Raw genomic sequence first — 26921 nt, forward strand, 5'->3', positions numbered from 1 at the left:
GGTCTGACTCCAAATACCATCTTTTAGTCAATAAGCCCACTTGTTTAGCAATTGAGAATTGCCCAACTTGGAGGAAATGTGTGCGTGTAACCGGTCAAGGAAGTCTGCGAGGTAGGTGAGGGTTTGTATTTGGCGGGAACGGGGAGGATACGAGGTAGGGTGCCCAGATGAGCAGAGCGCTGGGGTTTGCAGCTTGCACGTGGGTTTGGCCCAGTCAGAAGACCTTTCTGGCCGCAAAGAGGACCTACCCGGGAGCCTCATCCATTCTTTTGGCAAGGGTAACGGCAGGTGACATTGGAGAGGGGAGCTGAGCTGCACTAAGGAGGTGGAGAAAACGAAGCCAGTCTAAAGCTTTGCTGCAGTCGCATCAATGCAAGTGCTCGGGAACTCAGGAGCAGACAAGGCCAAGGGCCTGGGGACACATTTCTAGAAAGCATGGCCATTAAAAAGTACACCAATCCACATCGAAACCGCAACCTCCCAAGAGCTATCGCTTTAAGAAGCGCGAGTCTTTAACGTCACGTGGCCTTGGCGCCTGGGGATTTCACAGGCGCTTCCAAATGGCCAATCGCGTGGCTGGAAGCCTCCTGGGGGGCGGGAACTTCGCCAGGTGCTCGCGGATTGGCTGTGCTCGCGGAGTGCGGGCCCAGCGCTGAGGGAATCAGTGTGGGCGGGGTGAGCAGGGCCGCCGCCGCTGCCGCCGCCGCCGCCGCGGGCTCGGGAGCCACCTTCGTCGGCCGGAGCCTCAGGTGAGCAAACCCTGGCAGACCCCAGGTCTCCCCGCAGTGCTGCGCGGCGCGCACTCGGACCCGCCTAGAGCCCCCTCCGCCGGGGGCCCCGCCCCCTTCGCCGACCTCGTGACCAGAGTTCCGTAACCCTTGACCTCCTGCACCGCACCCCGCCACCTCTGGCCCTGGGATGCGTGCAGCTGGGTGGGAAGATGCGCAGCGCGGAGGCCGGTAGCGGTTAGTTCCCACGGCTCCCTCCCCGTCTGGCTAGAGGCTGCGGATGCCGAGGGGAGGCTGGGGAGCGGGACATCTTGGTCTGAGACCTGACTTTGCGGGTCTGAATGGGGGCGCATACTAGGGACTCTCCCTCCGCGCCTTCGCGGGGCTGAACCTCATCGTGCTCCCATTTCACAGATGGGGAAACAAACCTGACAGTCATCTGTCGGCGGGGCTCCAACGCCAGGGCTGAGCGCTGGGAACAAACCCTTGTTCCTAGCCCTGAGGACTCGGAACAAGGGTGTGGGTCCCTGTTCCCTCCTGGGTGCTCGCTGGCTGCTCTTGGACGAGTCATGTGTCAGTTTACCTCTTTGAGCGGTGACTTCCTCGGCTGCGGAATAGACACAATACTTAACAGAACTCAGGAAGTGGAGGTATAGGCCTGTAAGCACTTAGCTCAGTGCCTCAGGCATAGCATGTGCTCAGAAGAATAGCCGTTCTCCGTCTTTTTCAGCAGCTGTTTACTGAGGGCGGATGATGCGCTGACACTGCCGGACGCTGGGGATGCAAAGGTGAGCGACCGGGCCGGATCCGTGCGGGCATGGAGCTTCCAGTCCAGTGGGGAGGGAGGTGCTGGTCAGAAAGGGACACAAATGTGTCCTTACACAGGGTGGTAACTGCTGTGAAGGCAAAGCGCTGGGCCCGCCTGAGAAGACTCCCCTGAGCCCGTGACGTCTGAATTGAGATGCGAAGTACGAGGCATCCGCTAGGCAGATTGGTTGGGGTGCAGAAGGCGAAGGAGAGCGTGTTAAGTAGAGGAAACAGAATACAGGGTCAGCATCAGGTGTCTTTGAGGAGATGGAAAGATGCTGCACACAGAAGCCTGGGAAGAGGTCGCAGAAGCAGTGCGCATGCTGGGGGTGGAGCCACAGTAACAGGTGTTTTCGTTCCAAAGGCAGCGGGACCCGAAGGAGGGATGCTGTGGGGCCGCCGGGCAGGGTGCCCATTGGATTGAGGGACCCGGAGGTCAGCCGGTGAGCCCTGGCAGAGAGGAGCAGAGGGGCGGCGCCTGGGTGGGTCACCATGGGACCCCGCCTTGCTTCCCCAGGGGCTGGGGACCTGCCTTCTGATTGTGTTGTGTGGTTGGAGTTTTTTGTTGGGTTCACATTCTGCCGTATTCTGTGGATGGAAGAGCAGGTTCCCACTTTTAGGCCTCACAGCCAAACTGGGGAAGACGAGACACATGGGCAACAAACAACTGTTAAAAGCCTGACGGCCCAGATGGCAGATGGGGCAGGAAGACCTCCAAGGAGAGGCGGGATGTGCCTCAGCAGAGGAGGGTGTGGGGGCTTTGGAGCAGAGAGGGCGACAGACAAGCGTGGGCACTGGGGGTGGGCACAGGCCCGGCTCCTGGGAGGAGGGACCCGCCTGGACGGCCGGGGGGGCTTCGGGCCGAACACAGAATGTCACCCTGGAGTGTGGGCTGGCCTTTTATAAGCAGCGGGGAAGAACTGGAGAGTTTGGAGCCAGGGGGTGTCGCATAAAATAGTGTTTTCATCAAGGTTTGGTAGATGGTGGTTGTAGCAAGAGTCGAAGGAAGAAGGAGGAAGATTGTGTTTATAATGAGCCATGGTGATGCCTTCCTTTTGGGTAGTGCCCTGGTCCCTGGCTTTCTTTTTAAAAAAATATATTTTTATTGGTTTGGGAGAGGGAGAGAGAGAGAGAGATAAACATCCATGATGAGAGAGAATCATGGATCGGCTGCCTCCTGCATGCCCCGCACTGAGGATCGAGCCCAAAACTCAGGCATTGCCCTTGACTGGAATGGAACCCCAGACCCGTCAGTCCCCAGGCCGATGCTCTCCACTGAGCCAAACCGGCCAGGGCATGGTTCCCGGCTCTCTTATGCATCATCTCATTCTATTCGCATAGCAGCCCCGTGAGCTGGGGGTGGGGTAGGGATTGTTTCCTTGATTTACAGTGTAGAACGCCAGCTTCTCAGACTGGGGAAGGTCTCCGTCACATTCACCAGGAAGGGGTAGGGCTGGGCCGGGAGCCAGTTCCCTGGATCTCTAGGCCAGGCTGTTCTCAGCGGCCCTGCGTCTGCCCTCGGGCCCAGCTCACGTCTGTTGCCCTGAGACTCCGAGTTCCTCCGCTGCACGTTGCACGCTGGCTCGCTGGCTCGGAGCCCGCGTGGCTGCTCGGGTGGGGAATCTGGAGCAGGAGCTGCAAGCCCAGGGGAGAGGCCCGGAGGCGGGCTCCCGGGCGCTCAGGGGGGCGGGGGCTTTTCAAACCTCCCCTCCCTCCCCCAGCTCCGCAGGGGCCATGTCGGAGCGAGAGGAGCGGCGGTTTGCGGAGATCCCTCGGGAGTCGGTGCGACTCATGGCGGAGAGCACGGGCCTGGAGCTGAGCGACGAGGTTTTGGCCCTGCTCGCCGAGGATGTGTGCTACCGCCTCCGGGAGGCCACCCAGGTTCGCCCCCACCCCACCCCAGCTCTCCTTGGCTCCCCCCTGCAGCTCCCCCCACCCACACACACACACAGGGGTTCATTCACCAAATGGATGGGGCGCCTGCCTGTGCTGTGAGGGAGCCCTGCCCCTCCCGGAATCCCCGTCCCGCGGGTTCCCCTTCACAGTCTGCGGGGGAGAGACCGAGGCCCAGAGGGACCGTGACTTTGGTGTGGTCTGCGTAAGGGCAGAGCTGGAATCCGGGCGTTCTGATCGCTGCCTGGCATCCTTCTGGCCTCTGTGTCCCCTGACTCTGCCCCACCCCCCGCCCCCAGAATAGCTCTCAGTTCATGAAGCACACCAAGCGGCGGAAGCTGACCGTGGAAGACTTCAACCGGGCCCTCCGGTGGAGCAGCGTGCAGGTGGGTGGCAGGGGCAGGCGGGTGGCAGGGGCAGGTGAGTGGCCGGTGCAGGTGGCAGCGGGCTCGGCTGGCATGAGCCCACCGCCGTGCCAGGCTCTGGGCTGGAAGCACAGTGACACATGAAGCCCCAGTGCGCCCCGAGGAAAGCTGATGACGGCAGGACTGTGGGCTGGGCCAGGCCCCTCGGCCTCGGAGTTCAGAGAAGGAGAGGGGGCCGGGGCCGGAGTCGGGGAAGGTTGTGGGGAGAGAGGGACGTGAGCTGGGCCTTCCGAGGAGGCTGGAGCAGCCTGGGCTGGAGGAGCCTGGGGCAGCAGGGTGTGCAGTCCTGCCGGCTGTTCTGGGCCGGGGGGCCGGGCGGGGTCTTGTCCTCACGGCTGGGTGGGTGTGAGCAGGAGGACCAGTGCGGGGTGGGGGCGGGGTGACTGGGAGGAGGAACCATGTCCTACGTCGTGACCCGGTGAGCACGGCCCTTCAGCTGAGCTTCCCGGACGGGCCTAACGCCCCAGAGCCCTCCTCCCCCTTCCTCAGGGCGGCTGGGCTTTCCCCGGGTGAGGCCGCCTGCTCTCCTCCGGCAGGCCGTGTGTGGGTACGGGGCCCAGGAGGGTGAACTCTGCTTCCCCGAGGACCGGGAGGTGAACCTGGTGGAGCTGGCCCTGGCCACCAACATCCCCAAGGGCTGTGCCGAGACGGCCGTGAGAGGTGCGTGCGGTCCTCCGCGGAGTGGGCACAGAGCCAGGCTGGCAGAGGCGTGGGGCTGGGCTGGCGGGCGGATGGAGCACAGCTGGGGGAGGGGGGAGGGGGCGCACGATGAGGGCAAAGCCCAGGCTGAGCCCTCTCTGCTCTGGTTCCAGTGCACGTCTCCTACCTGGACGGCAAAGGGAACCTGGCGCCCCAGGGCTCGGGTAAGGCTGTGGGGAGCGGCCCCGGGTGACCCTCCTCCCCGAGGAGCTGCGGGCGGTGCCTCTGCACCGGGCACTTCACCACGCCCTGTCCTGAGGGCGCGCTGGTGTCTGCCAGCGGGCTCAGAGCTGCACCCAGTCAGGATGCTGCCAGTTGGGTGCTAGCACTTGAAGTCTGGGCAGCACGCTGGGTCCCTGAGGGGTTGCCTCACCTCCAGGGTCTGCCGAGCAGAGCTGGGGCTCCAGGACTGAGCTCCTGCCTGGCAGAGGGTGGGTGGGGGGCAGTGTGCGGAGCACAGGGGAGCGGAGAGCTTGCAGGGTCCGCGGGGCTGGCGGCTCTGTGCTCTGGGGATCCTGTCTGAGCAGGCTCCTGGGGGTGGCGTGGGGGTGGTGGTTGTGGGGGTGCAGGCAGGAGAGGCTGAGAGGGCTGAGCTCTCCACCCTGACCACCTCCTGCCCCTCGTCTCGCAGTGCCCAGCGCTGTGTCTTCGCTGACTGATGACCTGCTCAAGTACTACCAGCAGGTGACGCACGCAGTGCTGGGGGACGACCCGCAGCTGATGAAGGTAGTGAGGCCCCCGTTTGGGACTCTCAGTCCAGCTTCTGCTGTGTGTGTGTGTGTGTGTGTGTGTGTGTGTGTGAGAGAGAGAGAGAGAGAGAGGAGAGAGAGAGCTGGCCAATGCCCCTCCCACGCCCGGAGGAACCCTGGTCCTTAGGGGCTGGGCTGCTAGGCAGGGCCCTGGGGAGCCTCCCCACACCTCCGTCCCAGAGCCCACTCTTGGGGAGTCTGTGGCAGGACCTGGGGCTACGTGGGGCATCCACACTGCAGCCGTCATTGCCTGGACCTGATATGGGGGTGGGTAGGGTGAGCGGTGGGGAGCAGAGGAAGCAGAGAGAGCCAAGCCCGTTCCGACCTCCCAGGCCTCAGACAGCGCCTGCTGCAGCTTTGGGCTCTGGGGCTCCCCGGCCGCTGGGCAGTGCCCCTGGTCCTTCTGTCCACCTGTTCCCCAGCCCAGGGTAGGGCCGCTGCAGGCCTCACGCTGCTTCCCCAGACCCGGAGCTTTGGGGCTTCACCCAGAGCAGTGGGGAGGGCACAGGTGGCAGAGGTGCGGGGCTAAGAAGGTTTTTCTGCTGTAGGAGCAGTGCCGGCAGGTGTTTATGTGGAAGTGCTGTGACAGACACACAGTAGGAAGTGAAAGTCTCCTCGGAGACTGTGCATAAGCGGTGGTTACTCCGGTATAAGCAACGGGCTCTACCAGCTTCTGAGTTTCGAACCACTGCTTTTCTCAGTTAACAATGTGTTGGAAGATCTGACTTTGGGTGGTGGGCACACGAGGCATTGTGTCATAGATGATGGTACCTAAAATCTATATCATTTCATTAGTCAGTGTCACCCCAGTAAATTTCACTTAAAAAGGTGAAATGAAGCTCCAGCCATTCTGGCTCAGTGGATAGAGCATCGGCGAGTGGACCAAAGGGTTCCAGGTTTGAATCCTGTCAAGGCATGTACCCTGGTCAGGGCGCAGTGCAGAAAGCATCCAGTTGATATGTTTCTCTCTGTTTCCACCTCTCTTCCACTCTCCGTACAAATCAATGGGAAAACATCCTCAGGCGAGGATGAACAACAGTAACAAAAAGTGAAATGAGCCCTACCCGGTTTGGCTCAATGGATGGAGCGTCAGCCTGCGGACTGAAGGGTTCCAGGTTCGGATCCGGCCAAGGGCTCATGCCTGGGCTGCAGGCTTGATCCCCAGTGTGGGGCGTGCAGGAGGCATCCAATCAGTGATTCTCTCTCATCATGGGTGTTACTATCTCTCTCTCCCTCTCCCTTCCTCTCTGAAAACAATTCAAATATATTTAAAAACGAAAACGTTGGTTCTGCCTGGGGCTGGCGGGTCCAGTGCGGCTGCCCTTCCTTTTCAGATTGCTCTCCAGGACCTGCAGACCAACTCCAAGATCGCAGCACTGCTGCCCTACTTCGTGTACGTGGTCAGCGGGGTGAGTGACAGGCGGGCGGGGAGAGCGCTGGTGGGAGGCGGCCCAGCAGCAGGTCGGGCCCGTGAAAGTGCCATCGGCATGCAGGTTGCTGTGCACCTCCTATGCCCCTAAGCCAGTGGTCGGCAAACTGCGGCTCGTGAGCCACGTGTTGAGTAATGCGTGTGCCCACAACCCCCCTAAGCGGGCGTCTTCCGCCCACAGGTGAAATCTGTCAGCCACGATCTGGAGCAGCTGCACCGGCTCTTGCAGGTGGCGCGCAGCCTGGTTCGGAACCCGCACCTCTGCCTGGGGCCCTACGTCCGCTCTCTGGTCGGCAGTGTCCTCTACTGCGTCCTGGAGCCGCTGGCCGCCTCCATCAACCCCCTCAACGACCACTGGACTCTGCGGGATGGCGCCGCCCTCCTCCTCAGCCACATCTTCTGGTAGCCACGGCCGGGTGGCTGCAGAGCTGAGGGGCCGGGGAGGGGATGGGTTGCATTCTGCCTTTGAGGCGTGTGTGCAGAGGTGGGGAGCCTCTGCCCTTGGAGCTTCCTCCTCGGTGTGCCGGGGTGACTGGCCCCTCGTTCGCTCCCCCGGTGCCATGCGGGTGCCGTTTTCTCCGCCTGCTGGGACTTGGTGGTGGGCAGGCGCTGCCGCAGCCCCTCTGACTGCATGCTGCTCCCACAGGACTCATGGGGACCTTGTCAGTGGCCTCTATCAGCAGATCCTGCTGTCCCTGCAGAAGGTCTTGGCAGACCCTGTGCGGCCTCTCTGCTCTCACTACGGGGCTGTGGTGGGTCTGCACGCCCTTGGCTGGAAGGTGAGGACCTGGCCTCTCTCACGGAGCCTTAGGAGTTGCCATTTGTAATTAGGAAAATGGTATGTGTGTGTCTTTGATCATAAAAATGGTGTATGATTGCTGCTGCTGCTGCGCACTGAGTTCTTGCCTTAGGCCAGGCTCAGTGCTAGCCTATTTTTTTTATGCTCATGTCCAGGTGTATTAGATACTTCTATTTTATTTTTTTCTACTTGTATTTTTGGGATAAATTTTTTTGTTTTTTAAAAATATACTTTCATGGATTTATTATTTTTTTAGAGAGGAAGGGAGAGAGAGGGAGGGAGGGACACACTGATGAGAGTGAACTACTGGGGATCAACCTGCAAATGGGCATGTGCCCTGAGAATCAAACTCTTGGCCTTTCCATGTACAGGACGGACACCCCAACCAACTAAGCAACACAGGCCAGTGCTTATTTTATTTTATTTTTTAAAATTTTTATTGATTTCAGAGAGGAAGAGAGAAGGAGAGAGAGAAACATCAATGATGAGAGAGAATCATCAATTGGCTGCCTCCTGCACAATGCACACTGGGGATTGAGACTGCAACCCAGCATGTGCCTGTGATGATCGAATCTGGGATCCTTCAGTCTGCAGACCAATGCTCAACCACTGAGCCAAACCAGACGTGGCTATTTATTTTTTTTAATTGAATATACTACTGGCCCGGTGCATCAATTTGTGCTCAATGAAAGAAAATTAATTAGAAGAAATCTATAGACATAAAAAGCTAATGTGCTAAGTGTCTGACTGTCCGGGTGATGACATCACGTAGTAATGCCCAGCTTCCTCTCCCTAGTGATGACTATCCTCCTTGGAGTTTCTTCAACCCAGGAACACAACTTGCTTTATAGCCAGGTGTAAACATTTTACACTTTAACCAAATGTCTGTGTTTTCCTGTGCCTCATCTCATTTGATCTTGACAGAATCCCCTTCTTTATATGTATTGCAAATGCTCAAGTCAATGTTTATTTTTATTTCTTATATATATATATATATATATATAAATATATATATATATATATATATATATATATATATATATTTTTTTTTTTTTTTACAGAGGAGAGAGATATAATAGCTAGAAACATAGATCAGCTGCCTCCTGCACACCCCCCGGGGATGTGCCCTCAATCAAGGTACATGCCCTTGACCAGAATTGAACCTGGGACCCTTCAGTCCGCAGGCCGTGTTCTCTCATGTGCTGTCCTTGTGTGGATTTAGGGTCAGGTTTATATTGACTCTACAGAATGAGGTGGGGGAGTATTCCGTTTTTATATCTGGTTTAATAAGATTGAGATGTGTTTTTTGTGTTTTTTTTTTAACGTCTACAGACTTTGTCAAATTTGGTATGGAGTTTTGTCGTTAGATTCTTAATTACTGTGGAACAAAATTATTTGAGCTTTCATAGATCTTGAGTCTGCAGCAAGTCATTTTTCTAGGAGCTTGTCAGTTCTGTCAGTATTTTCAGAGTGAGGATCACTCACCCATCACAGCCCAACAAAGACGTAACCCCCTCTGTGAAGTCTTCACTGCTTCCCCCACTTTGACTTCAGGATTTAAAATTCTATAAGCAGTCCAGGTCGTGGACTTGTTTTTGAGGTTTGAGCTGAGCCCCAGTTCACTCCAGGCGAGGACAGCACTGTATAGGGAAGCAAATGGCAATCTAAATGTCTCTGTTGTTAGCACTGCGCCTCACTCACACCCTCTTAGCCTTTAGTCAGCGATAGGGCACATGTCAGTTACAGCGGATCGCTTTATAGTGTGCCTTTGTACCCAAATCTGCATTCCCGGGGCTCAGTGGAGCTGGTGCATACAGTAGGTTCCAAGTAAATGCTGGCTGAGTATGCCAAGCAGCAGGGTTAGGAGGATGGAGCCCTGTCCAGCATCAGGGATAACAGGAAGTCTTTCACGGGAGAGGGTATTTGAGGCCCTCCCTGCACCCCGCTCTCTCCTCCAGGCCGTGGAGCGCGTCCTGTACCCGCACCTGTCCACCTACTGGACCAACCTGCAGGCCGTGCTGGATGACTACTCCGTCTCCAACGCGCAGGTGAAGGCGGACGGGCACAAGGTCTACGGAGCCATTCTGGTGAGTGCGGCCCTCCCAGGCGTGAGCGGCGGGCTTCCCCCGGCCTCCATCCTCCTTCCCCCGGCCTCCCTCCTCCTTCCCCCGGTCCTCCATCCTCCTTCCCCCGGCCTCCCTCCTTTCCCCCCCAGCCTCCATCCTCCCGCATGGCCTGTCCTCTCTCCTCCCGCAGGTGGCCGTGGAGCGGCTGCTGAAGATGAAGGCCCGGGCGGCGGAGCCCCCCCGGAGCGGGCCTGGCGGCCGGCGCCCCGAGGACCTGCCCTGGGACAGCCTCCTCCTGCAGGAGCCCCCTGGGGGGGGCGGCGCGGAGCCCGGCTTCGGCTCCGGCCTCCCGCTGGCGCCGGGCGTCGCGGGGCCGGCGGACCCTTGCCCTCCGGTGACGCTGGCGGACATCTACCGGGAGCTCTACGCCTTCTTCGGGGACAGCTTGGCCACCCGCTTCGGCACGGGGCAGGCCTCGCCCGCGACCCCGCGGCCGCCCGGGGACAAGAAGGAGCCGGCGGCGGCCCCGGACTCGGCGCGGAAGATGCCGCAGCTGACGGCCAGCGCCGTGGTCAGCCCGCCGGGCGAGGACAGCCCCCGGGGCAGCGCGCCCCCGGCCGCCGCCGCGCCCCCGGGCCCCGACAGCCGGCCGCTGCCGCGCGTGCACCGCGCGCGGGGGGCGCCCCGGCAGCCGGCCCCGGGCGCCGGGCCCCGCGACGTCTTCCAGCGGAGCCGTTTCGCGCCGCGCGGCGCCCCCCACTTCCGGTTCGTCATCGCCGGGCGGCAGGCGGGGCGGCGCTGCCGCGGGCGCCGCTTCCAGACGGCCTTCCCCGCGCCCTGCGGGCCGGGCCCCGCCTCCCGCTACGCGCAGAAGCTGCCCATGATCGGCCGCCCCGGCCGTCCGGCCCGCCGCTGGGCGCGCTCCGACTACTCGCTGTACCTGCCGCTCTAGCCGCTTTAAATAAAGCCGCCGCCCCGCCGCAGGGTGTCCGCTTGGCGCCGGATGAGGCGGGGCCTGGGCGGTTGTGCGGCCGCCCCGCTTCCGGGGGGCCGGGGAGCCATGGCGCTGCCCTGGCTGCAGCGCGTCGAGCTCGTGCTGTTCGCCGCCGCCTTCCTGTGCGGGGCCCTGGCGGCCGCGACGCTGACCCGGACCCAGGTGCGGGCGGGCCGCGGGGGAGGCGGGACGGGGCGCTCCGCCGCCGCGGACACCGGCCCTGAGCGCGCTCGGCCACTCCTCGCCGGTCGGGTTTCAGTCCCCGTCGTCGAAGGGGCCGCTGCGGGCGCGTCCTCAGCGCCAGGCACAGGCGGCCCCGGCGCCTTCCCCGGTTTGGGGACCAGTCGGCGGGGCCCTGCCGTCCGTCCGCACCGGAGACGCGCTGTGGGAGCTGCGCCTGGACCCCGCGGGGAGTGGGGAGGCGACCGGGTCCACGTGACTGCACGTGCAGTGAGGGTGGTGCCTGGCGGCGATGGGGAGCGAACAGGCCCCGGTCACCCATGAAGCAGGCACGGGTTTCAGGTTGGCAAACACTGGGCGGCCAGGCTTGCAGGGCATCGAACTCGGTGTCTCGCCCCCGCAGGCTAAGGAGGGCCTGGGTTCTCACTGAAATGTCACACTCAGACTCTAAAATCCCCATAGGGCCCCGCCCACTCTTAGCTAGTTGGTGAGAGGCCCAGAAAGGAGCTGACAGGGCAGACAGCTGCCCGGTGTGGCCTGTACCCCCAGCGCCTGCCCAGCCTGCATCCAAAGGGCGCCACCTGCGATCAGGACTCGCGGCTTCTCTCCGCAGGGCTCCTTCAGCGGCCGCTGTCCCCTGTACGGCGTGGCGGCCTTGAACCGCTCCTCCCTGGCCCTAGCCAGCGGCTCAGCCCCCTCCCTCTGCTACTTTGTGGCGGGGGCCTCTGGCCTCCTGGCCCTCTACTGTCTCCTGCTTCTGCTCTTCTGGGTCTACAGCAGCTGCATCGAGGACACCCAAAGGTGACTGCCCCACTCTGAGGGCCAGGGGCTGAGGTGGGAGGAGTCCCACCTCAACCACAAGGCTGTTCTCTCCCTCCTTGTAGAGGCCGCATAGGGCTCCGCATTGCCCTGGCCATCTCGGCTATAGCCATCTTCCTGGTCTTGGTGTCGGCCTGTGTCCTTCGGTTTGGCACCAGTTCTCTCTGCAACTCCATCACCTCTCTGAACAGGACAATTAGGTAATGGGAGATGGGGGAAGCCTGGCCCCATGGGGCTGACCCCTCCGCAGAGGGGATCCTGTACTCCCCGTTTTATTCCAGTCAGTTATTCTTATCCCAAAGGGCACTAAGGCACAAGAGTATTTGGGGTATTCCCCCTACCCCTTTCTCACAACTGTCTTTTTGACCTCACAGCTGCTCTGAAGCCCAGAAAATTCCATGGACACCCCCTGGGACCGCTCTGCATTTTTACTCCAACCTACACAATGCTGAAGTGAGGTTTGGGATATGAAAGGCTGAGTGGAGGCCCAGGGACACGCAAATTCTAGAAGCACCTGTGTAGCTTTAAGGGTGCCCACCAATGAGGCTGAGGAGAGCTGAAGGGCATGTCAGCCCGACAGCAAGCAGTTAAGAGTGGTGTGTGGGCGGAACTGGGTTGAGGGGACCCCGCTCCTCACACCCGTTCCTGTCTCCCACAGAATTCTTCTTGGGTCAATCTGGTATTGTGGTGTGTGGTCCTGGTGCTCCAGGTCGTGCAGTTGAAGTCTGAAGCCACCCCATACCGGCTTCTGGAGAGGGGGGACCCTGAATGGAGCTCTGAAACAGATGTCCTAGTTGGGCCACGCCTTTCCCATCCCTGAAGAGTAAGCAGTGCTTCCTGCAGCCAATGGCTCCCTGCCCACGTGTCTCCCAGGAAGAGGGAACCCTGAAGACAGGCCCCCCTCCACATCTTACAGCTGCTTTTGTACCAGATTATATGACTTTTTCCCTTCATGTTGGTACCGAGTCCTTAGTATTAAAGCACTGCAGGCAGATGGACGGGAGGAAAGAGGAAAGGCTAAGCAAATGGAGTACATTCAGGAGTCTGCCCTGGGAGTGACTGCTTTTATCTGCTGTGATGTAATCTTGGGTCCCCTCCCCTTGTATTGATATTACTCTGGTTGTCACCCCAGCCCTAGGGTTCAGTTGTGTGCTTTTTAAATTATCGCCAAAGATTTTGTTTTTTATTTTAGAGAAAGGGCAAAGGAGAGAAACTTCAGTGTGAGAAATATCAGTTGCCTCCCATGTGTACCCCAACCAGGGACGGAACCACACCTGGGCAATTGAACCCAAGATCCTTTTTTTTTTTTTTTTTTTTTTTTAAATATCTTTATTGATTTGATTTCATAGAGGGAGAGAGAAACATCAATGATGAGAATCAATTGATTGGCTGCCTCCTGCATGATCTGGGATTGAGCCTGCAACCTGGACATACGTCCTGATGGGGAATTGAACTGTAACCTCCTGGCCCATAGGTTGATGCTTAGCCACTGAGCCACCACCGTGCGCAAGATCTTTCGATGTACTGGGACAGTGCTTCAACTGAGCCACGCTGGGAGGTTCAGTTTTTATTCCCCTCTTGGAGGTGGTTTCTTCACAAGCTACGGTACGCACCCACAGTGTTGTCAAAGAGTTTTGTGTTAGGAAAATACCCAGCTTTGTCCAAGAGGAAGTAGAAGCGTCGGCCTTTGACCTTTAGAGGCAACATGGCAGGGACTTCTCCCCGGTGGGCCATGCAGGATACTTGGTTCAAGGGAACAGTGAGCTGCGCACCCAAGCCAAAGGGGGCGTGAGTGGTGAGGGTCACCTGCTTCCCTCCAGCCTGCAGTATCACTGACCGCACAGAGCGGCGGGAGAAGAGAAGTCCAGCGGCAAGGACCAGGGTACCTGCAGGGAAGAGCAGGCTGGGGTGAAGGGTTTCGTGGGAGAGCTAAGCAGCAGCCCAGGTGCCCTCGGAATAACCCCCAGGTCCTTGGGTTACTCATTCCTCACATTAACAGATGCCCAGCCCCATGTTCATGAGAAAACGGCCAGGGACGAAGTAACTTGCTCATGGTCGCACAGTAAGTAGCTGACCTCAGCCTAGGCCTGTCTGTCCGAGGGCTTGGAGCTCTGGACAGCCACCTCCTGTGTCCGTCCGTCCCCCCACCCCCGCTCATCCTGTAGGGTCTGGCCCCGTCCCTTGGTGGGAAGTCAGCCCACGCCTTACCGATGGCGCCGCAGCCCACGGCCAAGCCGTAGCGCCAGAGCGCGGCGCGCACGTCCACACGGCCGGGGTCTGGGATCTCCGCGTCCGGAGGCCGTGCCGGGACCGGGGGTCGGGCCAAGGCTGCCACGGCCAGGGAGGCCCAGAAGACGCCCTGGCCGGCGCAGAAGAGCCCGAGGACTGTGAAAAAGCGGCCCCGTTCGTGCTCGAAGAGCAGCACATCCCGCGGCGGGGCCCACTCGTGCAGGGTTCGGCCCGCGGGGAAGTCCCGTACCGCCACAAGCAGCCGCACCAGCCGCCGCCGCCCAGGTGCCGCCATGGGAGCGCAGACAGCTTCCGGGGCGGGACTTCCTGTGGGCGGGGCCAGCTCCAACGTCATTGGCTCCCAAAGGCAAACAGCCTCCGTCCCAGCCCGCTTCCCCCTTTAGCCACAGACCACGCAAACAATACAGACGCAGGGCAAAATACAATATCACTCTTTATCTTAAAAATAGGAGACGGGATCCTGGGGTTAAGGACACAAAGCACCTCAGTCCTTCGGGTCGTTTAGTGTCAGTTCTACAACGGAACCTTTGGCTTCCTGGCACCCGTTGAGCTCAATTTTCTGAAAATCTTCCAGGGTCTTCCGGCAGGCAGGCGAGGGGAGGTGTGGAGCCTCCCTCCGTCGCGGGCACGGGGCCTCGGCCAGGCCGGGGAGGAAGAGGCGACTACCGTGGCAAGGAGATCTCGCTATCCAGGGCTATTTACAGGGGCTGCGGGCCTGGCCAGGGTCACTTCATGAACGCCACTTCGGGGATTTCACCCTTGGCCTGGGAGAAAAGGGAAGGTCAGCAGAGCCAGGTTCCCCCCGTTCACTCCTCCCCCGTTTCAAGGCCCGAGACCTGCGTTCTCGCCACGGTATTCCAAACCTTACCTTGAGATGAGTAAAGGCTTGGGCAGATCTGGTGTAGTCCCAGTTGTTGTCCTGCAAGCACCTGCAGTGAGAAAGGCAGGCCACCTCCATTAAAACCAAAACGCAGTCACCCTCATCACTAAATGCCACTTCAGAATCCATCCTATACACACACTTGCCCAAGTTCCCAACCATTCTATACATGCTTGCACAGTTAACACAAATGAAGAGTTACCGGTGGTCTACTGAACACCAAGGAACACATAGAAACAGCCATCAAGACTACGCCCTGGCTGGTGTGGCCTGGTTGGTTGGAGCATCTTCCCATTCACTGAAGCAGGGGTCCTCAAACTTTTTAAAGTGGGGGCCAGATCACGGTCCCTCAGAGAGCTGGAGGGCCGGACTGTATGAACTACTAATTCTTACTGTAACACTTCGGCTGCGCTCACTGCTCAAAAAACCTGGTGGGCCGGATCAGACTCCTCTGCGGGCCGCATGTGGCCCGCGGGCCGTAGTTTGAAGACGCCTGCAAGGGTGGCGGGTTCAATTCCTGGTTGGGGGCATGGGCAGGAGGCAACCGATCCATATTTCTCTCTCTCATTGATGACTCTCTCACAGTAAAAAAAAAAAAAAAAAAAAAAGACTAAGGTGACTTTTATACTGATAGGGGAAGATGTTCATGGGATAAGGAAAAAAAGTTGCACAACAGTACATATAAAGGGACTTCATTTTGGTTTTAAATTTTGTTATGTTAATTTATAACCACGGGGAAACTTTTTCAGACCATTATAAATTTTTAAAAAAATATATTTTACTGATTTTTTACAGAGAGGAAGGGAGAGAGATAGAGCTAGAAATGTCGATGATGAGAAACACCAACCAGCTGCCTCCTGCACACCCCCTACCGGGGATGTGCCCGCAACCAACGTACATGCCCCTGACCGGAATTGAACCTGGAACCTTTCAGTTCGCAGACCGACGCTCTACCACTGAGCCAAACGTTTCGGCTATTATAGATTTTTTAAAAAATGTTTTTATTTATTTGAGTGAGAGAGAGGAAGGGAAAAGGAAAGAGAGGGAAGGAGGGGGAAGTGGGAGAGAGAGGGAGAGAAACATTAATTGGCTGTTTCTTGCATGCCCCTATTGGGGATTGAACCTGCAACTTGGGCATGTGCCCTAATGAGAATCAAACCAGGGACCTTTTGGTACATGGGATAAAGCTCAGCCAACTGAGCCACACCAGCTAGGGGTCTTATTTTTTAAAGCAGCAAAATAATTTGACTTTTAAAATTTCAGAAGCACTTATTATTCACTACCAGCTCTACCTCAGTTTACCCCTATTGTACACATGCCCAGCACTTACTTCTGGGACCACTCGAGGTTCATGCCAGACTGCGTGGAGAATGCCTGCAGCATTTCCTGCTGCTCTGGGGACAGGGTGGGCACCGGGCTGGAGGAGGGCGTGGGCGCAGGCATGGCGAAAGCTCTTTGGATCTCATCAGGGCTGGCATTCCGCACAAACAGCTGGTCATTTACAATGCACAGCCTTGGGGACAAAAAGCGCCTTAGGCAGTTGAACACACACAGATATCCTCATCCTCCCAACATCATTCCTCTTCTCACTGAAATTTCACCCTCAGATTCTAAAACCCCTGTAAGGCCCCCTCACTGTTACCTATTACCTTTTCTTTTTATTGATATGGACTTTTCCATGGACTCCACAGATGGAAGCATCTACCAAGCACAGAATTATATACATTGTGCCCAAACCACAGAAAGTTCTTGTCTCCCACTTGTCTTCACAACAGATCCAGGAAGTGAATAGTTACACCAATCTTCAGATGAGGAAACTGGCCCTTGGCCAAGTGGTAGAGCAGACTGCCAGTCCAACTCCAGAGCAAGCTCTTTGCCATTATGTGAGCCTCCTACTCTGATTCCTCCTTGCCTTCCTGAAATTCTGAAAATACCCCAAGGACTGACTCTACCCCTGCCCCTGCGATTCCCACAGCACGAGAAGCCCGTCTGATAAGCCCAGCACTTACCCTGAATTGCTGGCTGGAACAGCGACAAACGTCCGCGTGAAGGCTCGCAAAGTATCCCGGGACTTTCCATCCACTGCAATAACAAGCAGCCAGTGACCTGAGAGCTGCTCACACTTTGTTTATGAACATTGTTGCATTTGATACAAAGAACCCTCAGTGGCCAGAAGGGAATGATTTTGTTTGTGCAGAGCTGGGGAGTGTGAGAAGTCAGAAAGCACAGTAATAACCACTCATTGCCCACTGATAGTCTGTGTGTGACAAGCACTCTGTAAGGCACTCCACAGCTCCGCTAGGAGATGGCTACTGCTAACCCCCTTTGGCAAATAAAGACTCTGAGGCTCATTAGTAATGTAGATTGCTAACACACAGGACAAGGTTGGGACAGAGCTCAGACCTGCTGGTGTCCTCTTAATCCTCAGGCTTGCTTTCCCCTTATCCCAGGCAGAAAAGAAAGGAAGAGAGGACAGGCCAAATGAAGATGGCCTGGGGCAGAACAGGAGAAGGTCAGGGAAGAGAAGATAGCCGAGACTCCGAGAAAGACTAGCTGGGGAAAGGACTGCTTCGAAGACAGGACTCCCAAGATGCTCACTCACCTTCCTTGAAGACTCCATTGACAGAAAAACACAGCAACGTGTTCTGAAAGAGAAGCAGCAGTTACCACGCAGGCTCCGGCCAGAGCCAGAGCCCTCTTGCTTCTGAACAGCCCTTCCCCAATCCCCGGATGTCAGGGAAAGTCATGCTTACCGTTTGGGCACTTATGTCGACCACGAAGGAGTTGATGTCGTGCTGAGTCTTGGGCAACTCATTGAGGAAGGCAACAACGTTGAGCCGTGTGTGCTTCAGCAGCCGGAACCGCAGGGCTGGGGAGGAGAGGCCAAGGTCAGGGGCTGCCATGCATTCCACAGCCCCATGACCCCTTCCCGTTCCCTTCTCCCATCATGCTTTGCTCACATCACACACTTACTTGGGTCTTTCAGTTTCTTCACATTTCTGCTATCCTTGAAGTACTCGCCCAAGTTGCTTCTGGGAAATAAGAGGAAAAGGAGGTGGTGGTCAGGGCAGTGTGGGCGCTAACAGGTGCCGCCGGCCTAGATTTATTGAGAAACTCTGGTCCTGGGCAGGTTCTGAGATGTGGTTCTTACCGGGCAGGGTTCTGGGGGGTGAAAGGGATGCTCAGGGAGCAGCAGGCTCCATCATGGTAGGCATCCAGGAGCCGCTTCCGGTTTCCAGAGTCGTAAATTGCATAGTACCTGTGGGGAAGACAAAAGGGGAGGTCTGTGCTTCCTAGTCCGGATCCAAAAAGGACCCAATAGCTCTCAAGAGTGAGCTGTGCTGAGGCTAGCCCTCCTGTCCCAAACCCGGGCCCTGGATACGTACTGCTGCAAGAAGTGCAGGACCAGGTTCTTCAGGGCCTCTGTGCCAAAATAGCTCCCCTGGGAACAAACAGGTATTAGGACTGCACAACCAATCCTCTCCTCCCTACAGTCCCAGTCCGTCCCCTCTTCTCACCTTGCAGGGTGGCAACATCGTGGGGGCTTCAACGTCAAAGGCAATTGGCGGAGGTAACTCATGGCCGTCCTGCGGGAAGGAAGTGAGGTTTGGAGTGTGAATGGAGAATAAGGGCTGGGTGAGTAACAAAGTGGAAAAACTCTGGTCCTGGGCTAAGAGTATGGGGACAGAGATCAAGTGTAAAGGGACATGGAATCCTGACAGATGCCATTTCTTCAAGAAGCATTTTTCGCCGAAACCGGTTTGGCTCAGTGGATAGAGCATCCATCTGCAGACTGAAAGGTCCGGGTTCGATTTTGGTCAAGGGCATGTACCTGGGTTGCGGGCACATCCCCAGTAGGGGGTGTGCAAGAGGCAGCTGATAGATGATTCTCTCTCATCAATGTTTCTAACTCTGTCCCTCTCCTTTCCTCTCTGTAAAAAATCAAAAAAATATATTAAAAAAGACTCAAACCAATCACATATTTAAAAAAAAAAAAAAGCATTTTTCCAGAAAAGAGGATTCTACTACTAGATTTTATTGGGATTTTCAAAGGGCCGCATGTCCCCAAGTTAATGGCCATACTACCATGATAGGCAAGACATTGGTGAGAGGTACTATGCTTGTTAGAAAAGCATTAAAAAAGTTATAAACTTACCAGACGTAGCAATTTGGGAAATCGTTCGCGAATGGCGCTGTCAAGAACGGGACAGAAGTCAGTGACGCTTCAGAGCCACCGTGCCTCCTGGGCTGCTCTAGGAGCAAATACATCAACGCCCGAGGACAGCCCATCCAGTTTCACTCGCCCTCTCCTCCCAGCCTCTGAGCTCCAAGAAGCATGGCCCCACTCCCCGCCCGGGGCGCCCAGAATGACTCCTTGCAGGCTGACTCTCTCCTCTGCCTGACCCCGAGTGCCGCCGAGCAGCGCTCTCCGCCCAGGCCTGAAGCCCAGGCCCTCCTTGCCCTCCCTGCCCCCTTACCTTCTACCTACTCACCTGTGCAGCCCCGGGAGGAGGGAATGGGGTGGGAGCCCAGGGGCTCCGCTGCCTCAACAGGTATCCATCACTTCTGCCAGGTCTGGCTGTGGCCAAGACCAGAACACACCACAGGGATGGCACAGGATGTTGGGGCAGGGAGATGAGCCAGGTGGGGATTAAGAGGGAAGGCCAGCCGAAACTGGTTTGGCTCAATGGATAGAGCGTCGGCTTGGGGACTGAAGTGTCCCGGGTTCGATTCCGGTCAGGGGCATGTACCTTGGTTGCGGGCATATCCCCGGTGAGGGGTGTGCAGGAGGCAGCTGATCGATGACTCTCTCTCATCGATGTTTCTAACTCTCTATCTCTCTCCCTTCCTCTCTGTACAAAATCAATAAAATATATTTTAAAAAAAGAAAGAAAAAAAAAAAGAGGGAAGGCCAGGGAAGAAGTAAGGGAAGGGAAAGAGAGAAAGGTAGGATGGGACAGGGCCAAGGGAGAGATGGGGAGATAATAGGGAAGTAGAGAGGAAAAGAAAAGAGAAAGCAAAAGAACTACAAGGCAAGGAAGCGATTAGGAAAGAGGAGGAGGAAGGGAAGAAGGCAGCGCCCTGACACAGCCCTTTCCTTCAGCTGCCCCTTTCCCTATGGACCAAGGCAGAAATGGAAACAAGTCCTATTGCAGTGAGAAGGCAGCTGCTGTTGGCCAAGTCTCTGTCTGTTACCTGGGTCCCGATCTGAACTGGGCGTGGGAAGCGAAGCAGCCATGGGGGCAGGAGACCTCCTTCAGAAGGGGTGAGGGTTCAGGACGCTCCAAGGTTGGGGGGGTGAGGATCTGTGCCCCACCACTGTTGACCCCCAAGTTCTCGCCTGCTGGCCCCTATGCGACTGTGCCTGTCTTAGGTTGTTCCTCCCCTGAGGAATCTTACCCGTCTCTGGCTAACCAGCCATCCTCCGGGGCCAAGCAGGGTGACGTGAGGTGTGCGAACGAGGGAGGGGCAGCGCCCCCCTGCAAGAGGTTCAGTTCTGTCTCCTTGGTAGCCTATGCCCCCGTGGCCTCCACGCCCAGCACCTGCCTTGGGATCCCCTCGCCTGCTGGCGGGGCCCCGGCTCTGATCACATATCTTGGGGACCCAGGTTTCTTCTCCAGGGACGGCCCAGCTCACACCATTGGGCGAGAGACAGATCCATGGTACCAGCTACCACAAGGCCTCAACCTCAGCATGAACAGAAAGCCCAGGCAATACTGTGGGCAAATAAATTGAGAAGAGGGTCCCTCTTGGCAAAACGCCAAGAGGGGCCAATATAGAACAAAGAAGGAATGGCCTATTAGCATGTAGTCCCAGGGACAGGGCTTTCCTAGCCCAGGGTGTCAGGCTCTTGGCACAAGACAACTCCATGTATGGGGTATACACCAGACACCCCCGTCATGGCAGAAAAGGGGAGGTGCCCTTCCTGGAACAGTAGGGTAGGGAGATTCTAGAAAAGGCTGTGTTCAGGAGAGAAGGAGAAAGGCCATAGAACCAGCAAACAAGTAGTCAGATTAAAAAAAAAAAAAAAAAAAAAAAAAGGACAGGAAAGGAAAGGAGATGTGGGGCAAAACTGGGACATATGGACAGACAAAAAGGAGGCACGTGTGATTCTCCCAGTGGACAGGTGGTTCCAGCTCAGGGCTGCACATCCGCTGCAGACGGGCACTGGTCAGAGAGCGCTAACTCGGCCTCCCAGGGGTGATGGTCCCCAGGAGGGAGACAGAGGCCACAACTGACCTGATGTAGGTGGATTGGTCTCGGAAGTTGTCACATAGCATGTTTCCTTCAAGCCATAGCTCTTCCAGCTTCAGCCCTTTTATCTTGTCCAATTCCCGCTCAGATTTCAACTGCAAAGGATGGGAGAAAAGGCAGGAAAGAGACCCTAGTAAAGAGAGCCATGTAGATGCTCACACTGCAGCCTCCATCCTCATCTCTCAAGTTTCTTCTTTTGCCTCTTGCCACCACCAGGCACGTCCTCCTCACTCTCTACTTCTCCCAAACACAGCGCATTCAGGTCTCAATTCTCACCTCATTTGCAGAGAGGTTTAGGATCTTTAGGTTGGGTGCTTTCTGCACAATGCTGGACATGTCATCCAGCCTATACAGCTTGTTACAGCTCAAGTTCAAGGACAACAGCTGTGGGGAGAGAAGAGATTAGAGGAAGCATCACCAGAGAGGGGTCAAAGACAAACTTGTCTCCGAACCACCATCTATCCCACCTGCTTCCTCCTGCCTAGTAACGGGGCTAAGGCCTCACCTCAGGGATATTCTCCTCAATGATTCGCAGGGTAGCCGCCATGCAGCTCCTACGATTCAGGACAACATCAATGTTCTGGGCCACCAAGTCTTCAGGAGAGAAAGGCAAGTGTGAGCGGGTTTGCCTAGGCCAGCGTTAACACCAAACCACTCTCAAACCTCCCGCCTCAAAGACCACCTCTGTCCCCACCTCTCTGAGAACTGCTGCCAACAATACCTGGGTCTAAACGGAGGCCCTTGAGGTCAAGCGCTTGTTGGGAGCCATCATATCGTTTGCTCATGATCAGCTGCAGAGGAAGAGAAAGGCTTAGTGGTTATTCCCGCTGTGTATTTGAGGGGAGGGGTATGGGATATGAGAACCGCTAGGACTGGGGAGGAAACACATGTGACTTGAACCTGCCTCACCTTTAGCTGCTCGACTTGCTCTGGCTTCAGTTCATTCTGTACAGTAAAGGGCGGAGGAGAGGAGTTCATGATGATAGATATCTGCAGGGAAGACATTACGGAAGGGTGTACTCAAAGAAGGCTAAGTCCCAGGACAAAGACCTGGTACCCTGAGTACCAGTCCCGCCTCCAGCCAAGCCCTTTATATATACCCTTCTGTTGTCCTGATCCAAAATCTTACAGTTGACAGCCTTTATTGCAGAGGCAGTACTGGCATCCTCAACAAAAAACTGGGCCCGTGTGTTTTCATAGTGAAACTGCAAAAAAAACAACAAAAAAAACAAGAGCAGTAGACTTGGAGCCCAGTCCCCTGGCCCACCCGGCCCCTCCGACAGCCACTTGGGCCGTATCTTACCTCAACGGGGGTGAAAGGGACACTGCATTTGCTCTGAATCATACTTAGGAGCCATGACTTTTCATATTTCCTGCCGTAAGGAATCTACATGAGAGAACGATTAGGGAACAATATGTAACTAAGGCCAAAGAGCAGATCCGATCTAGTGCTCCTCCATATAGTTTGCCAAGCTAAAAAAGATTTTCTAAAGAAAACACCATTTAACCTGTTTGGTGTGGCTCAGTGATTGATCAGAAGATCAAGGTTCGATTTCTGGCTAGGGCACATGATTAGGTTATGGGCTTGATGCCGGTAGGGGGCGTGCAGGAGGCAGCCAATCAATGATTCTCTCTCATCATTGACGTTTCTATCTCTCTCTCCTTCTCCCTACCTCTCTGAAATCAATTAAAAACATTTTTTAAAATGAAAAACACCAAAAAACAAATAAACAAAAACAACAATAAAAAGAAAACACCAGTTAAAAAGTTTTCTAACTTAAGCCAGACATGGATTCCTCAACGTCCCTCCATCTGTTTATACTTATTTTTAAAATATATTTTATTGATTTTTTTTTTTTTTTACAGAGAGGAAAGAATAATAGAGAGTTAGAAACATCAATCAGCTGCCTCCTGCACACCTCCCACTGGGGATGTGCCCGCAACCAAGATACATGTCCTTGACTGGAGTCAAACTGGGACCCTTCATCCGCAGGCCGATGCTCTATCCATTGAGCCAAACTGGTTAGGGCCTGTTTATACTTATTATTCATCAAAAGAATCAAAGTGTTGCCTGGCCGAAACCGGTTTGGCACAGTGGTAGAGCATCGGTCTGTGGACTGAAAGGTCCCGGGTTCAATTTCGGTCAGGGGCATGTACGTTGGTTGCAGGCACATCTCCGGTGGGGGGTGTGCAGGAGGCAGCTGGTCGATGTTTCTCTCTTGTCAACGTTTCTGCCTCTCTATCTCTCTCCCTTCCTCTCTGTAAAAAATCAATAAAATATATTTATTAAAAAAAAAAAAAGTGTTGCCTGGCCAGCATGGCTCAGTGGTTGAGCATTGACCTATGAACTAGGAAGTCACAGTTTGATTCCCAGTCAGGGCACATGTCTGGGTTGTGGGCTTGATCCCCAGTGGGGGTTGCAGGAGGCAGCTGATCAATGATTTTCCCTTATCACTGATGTTTCTATCTCTTTCTACTCCCTTCCTCTCTGAAATCAATAAAAAAGTATATATTTTTAAAAGAATCAAATTGTTTGATTCTAAAAGTCAGAAGGTATCATCTATAATTTGTCTGCCCCACAGAGAAGTTAAGAGACCTCAACCCCCACAACTTAGCTTGAGCCAAAAGGACATCCAGGAGTAATTCCACACACACACGCACACACCCCACCAGTCACTACGCTTCCCTTGAGATGCCTCTCCTTTCTTTGCAGTCCTGCCAGTCCCTTCTACTCCTTTTCTGAACCAGGTGCTCTAAGATATTGATCCTTGGGAGAAAGGATGGGTACCTGGCTGTGGAGGAAACAGCTGAGAAAACTGATTTTGTGGTGTGAAGAGTAAGCACCTTCGCTCTGAGCCCAGCCCCAGCCCCCAATCCCCCTGCACCATCTACTTCCCAGATACTCACTGTAATCTTAAACCAGTTCTTCGAGGTCCCATCCTGGCTGTTGCCAGCCCCTCCTCTCTGTGGAAAAACTCTGTCCCTCCGCACAGTAACATGAATTCGGTCTCGATCATGCCAATTATCACCCCGACGGCTGGGTCGCGCGGTATAGGGGTTGCTGTGGAGAAACCAAGAATAAGACCTTCACAAATATTCAACCGTTAAGCTGGCCCTGGCATTTCTCACTCTGGCAGGCAGGAAGAGAGATGACTGTGTAAATGAAGTCACTAAAGTCAAACCAGAACAGCTGTACAGGCCACAGCAGCACTGTGTCCTGAAGACTGTGTGATGACTGGCATTGGTGGTGTGAGCGGGGAGGAGAGAGGTCATCCTCCAGTCACTGGGAGACGGAGACTTAGGCGGCTGCAGCAAAGCAGGTTACTTACTATCGGACTCGGGGAACATCCTGGGCATCACTCATCGCCACGTCTCTGTCATCATCCTCAAGACGGGCCGTCCGAGGGGCGGTGCCACCTCTTCCAGACCTGCGGTTCCCATCAGTGCACTTCCACCGGAAAGGACCCCGGCCTTTCCTTCTTCTTTGAGGGAAGCTAACTCGGTCATCGTGCTCTGGGGTGGGAACAGAATACAGATTAGAAGATGCACCACAGCGGTAATGGATGACGGCCTCCTCCACCTACCAATCCACCTTCACCACGGCCTTCGGTCAACAGCGCTGCTACTGCCTCTGCAGTGCCAATGCCCATCACAGACGCGACCCAGACCAACGACCGGACTCCTTAAGGCCAGCTTCTCACACTGCCCGGAGGTGCGAGGAGGGAGCTCCTGGCCTCCTTGGCCGGAAGTGTCTTTTCCCCAGAGGACAGCTCCCAGCTGCGGGCTCGGGCAGCTAGTGCTAACCCAGGTCCCCAAACACTGTCCCCTCCACACACCCGCCTCTCAAGCCCGGAGCAGGAATGGCTCCTTAAAAAAAGGCCAGGACTCCCGAAAGGGGTCCACGCAGTACTCTGCAAGCCATGAACTTCAAGAAACGACCCTAGGAAAAAAGAGTGAGCGATCAGCAGGCCCGCTGAGAACTTTCCCAGCGCCGGCTGGGATGCTCCAGAGGCAATGTGCACCGTGTGTCTGTCTGTCTGTCTGTCTGTCTCTCTCTGTCTCTCTCTCACACACACACACACTGGGCCGGCACAAACTCGGGAGGTCAGGCTGTTTCCCGCACGAAGGGGTGGAAAAGGCAGCCCCAGTTTGGCTCTCCGGTCCGGGGAAGCCGACGCAGGCCGAAGCCGGGCTGTCAGCGAGCGGCGGAGTCGGCCGGGCCGCGGAGCCACGCGGGGCGCCCGGTCACCCCGGCCAGGGGCCGGCCGGCCGGCGGGGCGTCTAGTCGGGGTGCTGTCTAAGATTTTTGCCGAAGTCGAAGCCGCAGGAGTGGGCAGGCCGGCTGGACGCGGCCGATGATGGGGCCCAGGTAGCGAGCAGGTCCTGACTCACAGAGTCCGGCCGCCGAGCTGACAGGACGGTCCCTGCCCACAAGCTCTGCCCGGAGCTCACGGGAACTGGTCCCCACAGCGCCCGCCGCCGGGGCCCGGGGCTCGCCGCGCCGCATTCCCGAGCCAACCACCCGCCCCCGCACTCAGTCCGGCCGGCCGCCCGGGCCGCCTCGCCCCCGGCCCGCGCCGCCAGCGGGCCGCCACCGTTCCCCGCGGCGGCGGCCCCTCGCGGCCTCCAGCCCCCGGCCGCGGCCTAGGCCGACGCCGCCCACCGGCCCGAGCGCCCCGCCCCGCACTCTGAGCCGGCAGCACTCACCGCTGTAGGACTTCCCTCCGTCCGCCATGGCACAGCGCGGAGCAGGACCGGCTGAGGCGCGGGTGCGACGCCGCCAGACGTCAGAATGGCCGGGTATCGAGGGTCGCAGCGCCCCTACCCTCGGCGCCACCGCATTTATGAGGCGAAGCGCGCGGCGCGCCGTCGACGTACCCAGATGGCGGGTGGTGCCGCGGGCAGCACCGCCCCCCGCGCGTGCGCACTGCCGGCGGCCGCTGGGGGCGGGGCGGCCGCTGGGGGCGGGGCGGCCGGCGCGGGCGGGGCGCCGGCGCGGGCGGGGCCTCCGCCGCACGCCCTTCCTCTTACGAGAGGGCGCCGAGCACAGGAAGGTGGCTTCTTTGCTTTTATCCGCCCGCTGCTACGCCAGCACCTCCTGGATAATCAGCACCTCCTGGATAATCGCTGGAGCGGCGAGAAGCCTGGAGAAGCCCAGGACAGCGAAAGGAACAGGGAACTGGGGCCACACGAAGAGCTTCCGAGGAAAGGGAGATCCAAGTGACTGCTCACAGATCCCTGGAGGAACCCAGCCAGTGTTTGTCTCAGCTCAGCCCTCTGCCAGCTGAGGATCTATTCTTCGCTTTTCTTGCCTCTAAATTGGACTATCAAACCCGGCATTGTGGCTCAGTGGTTGAGCATCCACCTAGGATGCCCAGGTTGCGGCTGGATTCCCAGCAAGGGGTGTGCGGCCCGATATTTCTCATTTCTCCTCCCTTCCTCTTTTCTCTTTAAAACAGTAAAAACACTAAAAATTAGCCCAGACAGCGTGGCTCAGTGATTGAGTGTCAACCTATGAACCAGGAGATCACAGTTTGATTTTCAGCCTGGGCATATGCTTTGTGGCCCCAAATTCTCAGTGTGGCCTGCCCAAAGCAGCCAATCAATGATTCTCTCATAGATGTTTTTCTCATCCTCTCCCTTCCTGAAATTAAATAAATATTAGATTGTCAAGAAGTAGAAAACTAGCCGAGACTGGTTTGGCTCAATGGATAGCGCGTCGGCTTGGGGACTGAAGGGTCCCGGGTTCGATTCCGGTCAAGGGCATGTACCTTAGCTGCGGGCATATCCCCAGTAGGGGGTGTGCAAGAGGCAGCTGATCGATGACTCGCTCTCATCGATGTTTCTAACTCTCTATCTCTCTCCCTTCCTCTCTGTACAAAATCAATAAAATATATTTTAAAAAAAAAAGAAAAGAAAAAAAAAAAAAGTAGACAACTAAACAGAAG

General features: G+C 56.5%; 4 protein-coding genes across 15 annotated transcripts; 2 read left to right on the forward strand and 2 right to left on the reverse strand.

Moving 5' to 3' along the window:
- Nucleotides 1–611: 611 nt before the first annotated feature.
- TAF6L (TATA-box binding protein associated factor 6 like) lies at nt 612–10578 on the forward strand. Of its 6 annotated transcripts, none has more exons than XM_045574120.1 (12): nt 612–749; nt 1462–1516; nt 3257–3416; nt 3728–3814; nt 4390–4513; nt 4666–4716; nt 5184–5278; nt 6636–6710; nt 6912–7132; nt 7377–7509; nt 9488–9616; nt 9786–10578. In XM_045574120.1, the coding sequence occupies exons 2-12, from the start codon at nt 1509–1511 to the stop codon at nt 10545–10547; spliced, it is 1845 nt and encodes a 614-aa protein (XP_045430076.1). In that variant the 5' UTR covers nt 612–749; nt 1462–1508; the 3' UTR covers nt 10548–10578. The 6 variants fall into 6 exon arrangements, with proteins under 6 accessions (XP_045430076.1, XP_036273162.1, XP_045430077.1 ...); XM_036417269.2 differs by having other exon boundaries at nt 615–749; nt 1459–1516; XM_045574121.1 differs by lacking the exon at nt 612–749 and adding an exon at nt 873–965.
- On the reverse strand, nt 9675–25847 carry NXF1 (nuclear RNA export factor 1). 7 transcript variants are annotated; one of them, XM_036417260.2, is made up of 21 exons: nt 25681–25847; nt 24303–24486; nt 23881–24034; nt 22277–22360; nt 22074–22178; nt 21883–21963; nt 21695–21764; nt 21479–21567; nt 21250–21357; nt 20959–21068; nt 18875–18911; nt 18237–18305; nt 18105–18160; nt 17870–17977; nt 17692–17750; nt 17472–17587; nt 17321–17363; nt 16728–16800; nt 16049–16231; nt 14707–14767; nt 14259–14602 (listed from the first exon to the last, which is right to left on the reverse strand). In XM_036417260.2, the coding sequence occupies exons 1-21, from the start codon at nt 25706–25708 to the stop codon at nt 14564–14566; spliced, it is 1857 nt and encodes a 618-aa protein (XP_036273153.1). In that variant the 5' UTR covers nt 25709–25847; the 3' UTR covers nt 14259–14563. The 7 variants fall into 7 exon arrangements, 6 of the variants coding, with proteins under 6 accessions (XP_036273153.1, XP_036273152.1, XP_045430075.1 ...); XM_036417259.2 differs by having other exon boundaries at nt 16049–16249; XR_004984205.2 differs by lacking the exons at nt 16049–16231; nt 17321–17363 and adding an exon at nt 9675–9703 and having other exon boundaries at nt 14468–14602.
- On the forward strand, nt 10591–12539 carry TMEM179B (transmembrane protein 179B). Its single transcript, XM_036417289.2, has 5 exons — nt 10591–10751; nt 11383–11570; nt 11654–11788; nt 11963–12041; nt 12247–12539. Exons 1-5 carry the CDS (start codon nt 10599–10601, stop codon nt 12406–12408), a joined length of 717 nt encoding a protein of 238 aa, XP_036273182.1. The 5' UTR covers nt 10591–10598; the 3' UTR covers nt 12409–12539.
- On the reverse strand, nt 13159–14172 carry TMEM223 (transmembrane protein 223). Its single transcript, XM_036417290.2, has 2 exons — nt 13797–14172; nt 13159–13474 (listed from the first exon to the last, which is right to left on the reverse strand). The coding sequence occupies exons 1-2, from the start codon at nt 14170–14172 to the stop codon at nt 13182–13184; spliced, it is 669 nt and encodes a 222-aa protein (XP_036273183.1). The 3' UTR covers nt 13159–13181.
- Nucleotides 25848–26921: the final 1074 nt, after the last annotated feature.

The sequence above is a fragment of the Pipistrellus kuhlii genome, unplaced genomic scaffold (genome assembly GCF_014108245.1).
Source record: "Pipistrellus kuhlii isolate mPipKuh1 unplaced genomic scaffold, mPipKuh1.p scaffold_m20_p_59, whole genome shotgun sequence".
NCBI classification, from domain to species: Eukaryota; Metazoa; Chordata; class Mammalia; order Chiroptera; family Vespertilionidae; genus Pipistrellus; species Pipistrellus kuhlii.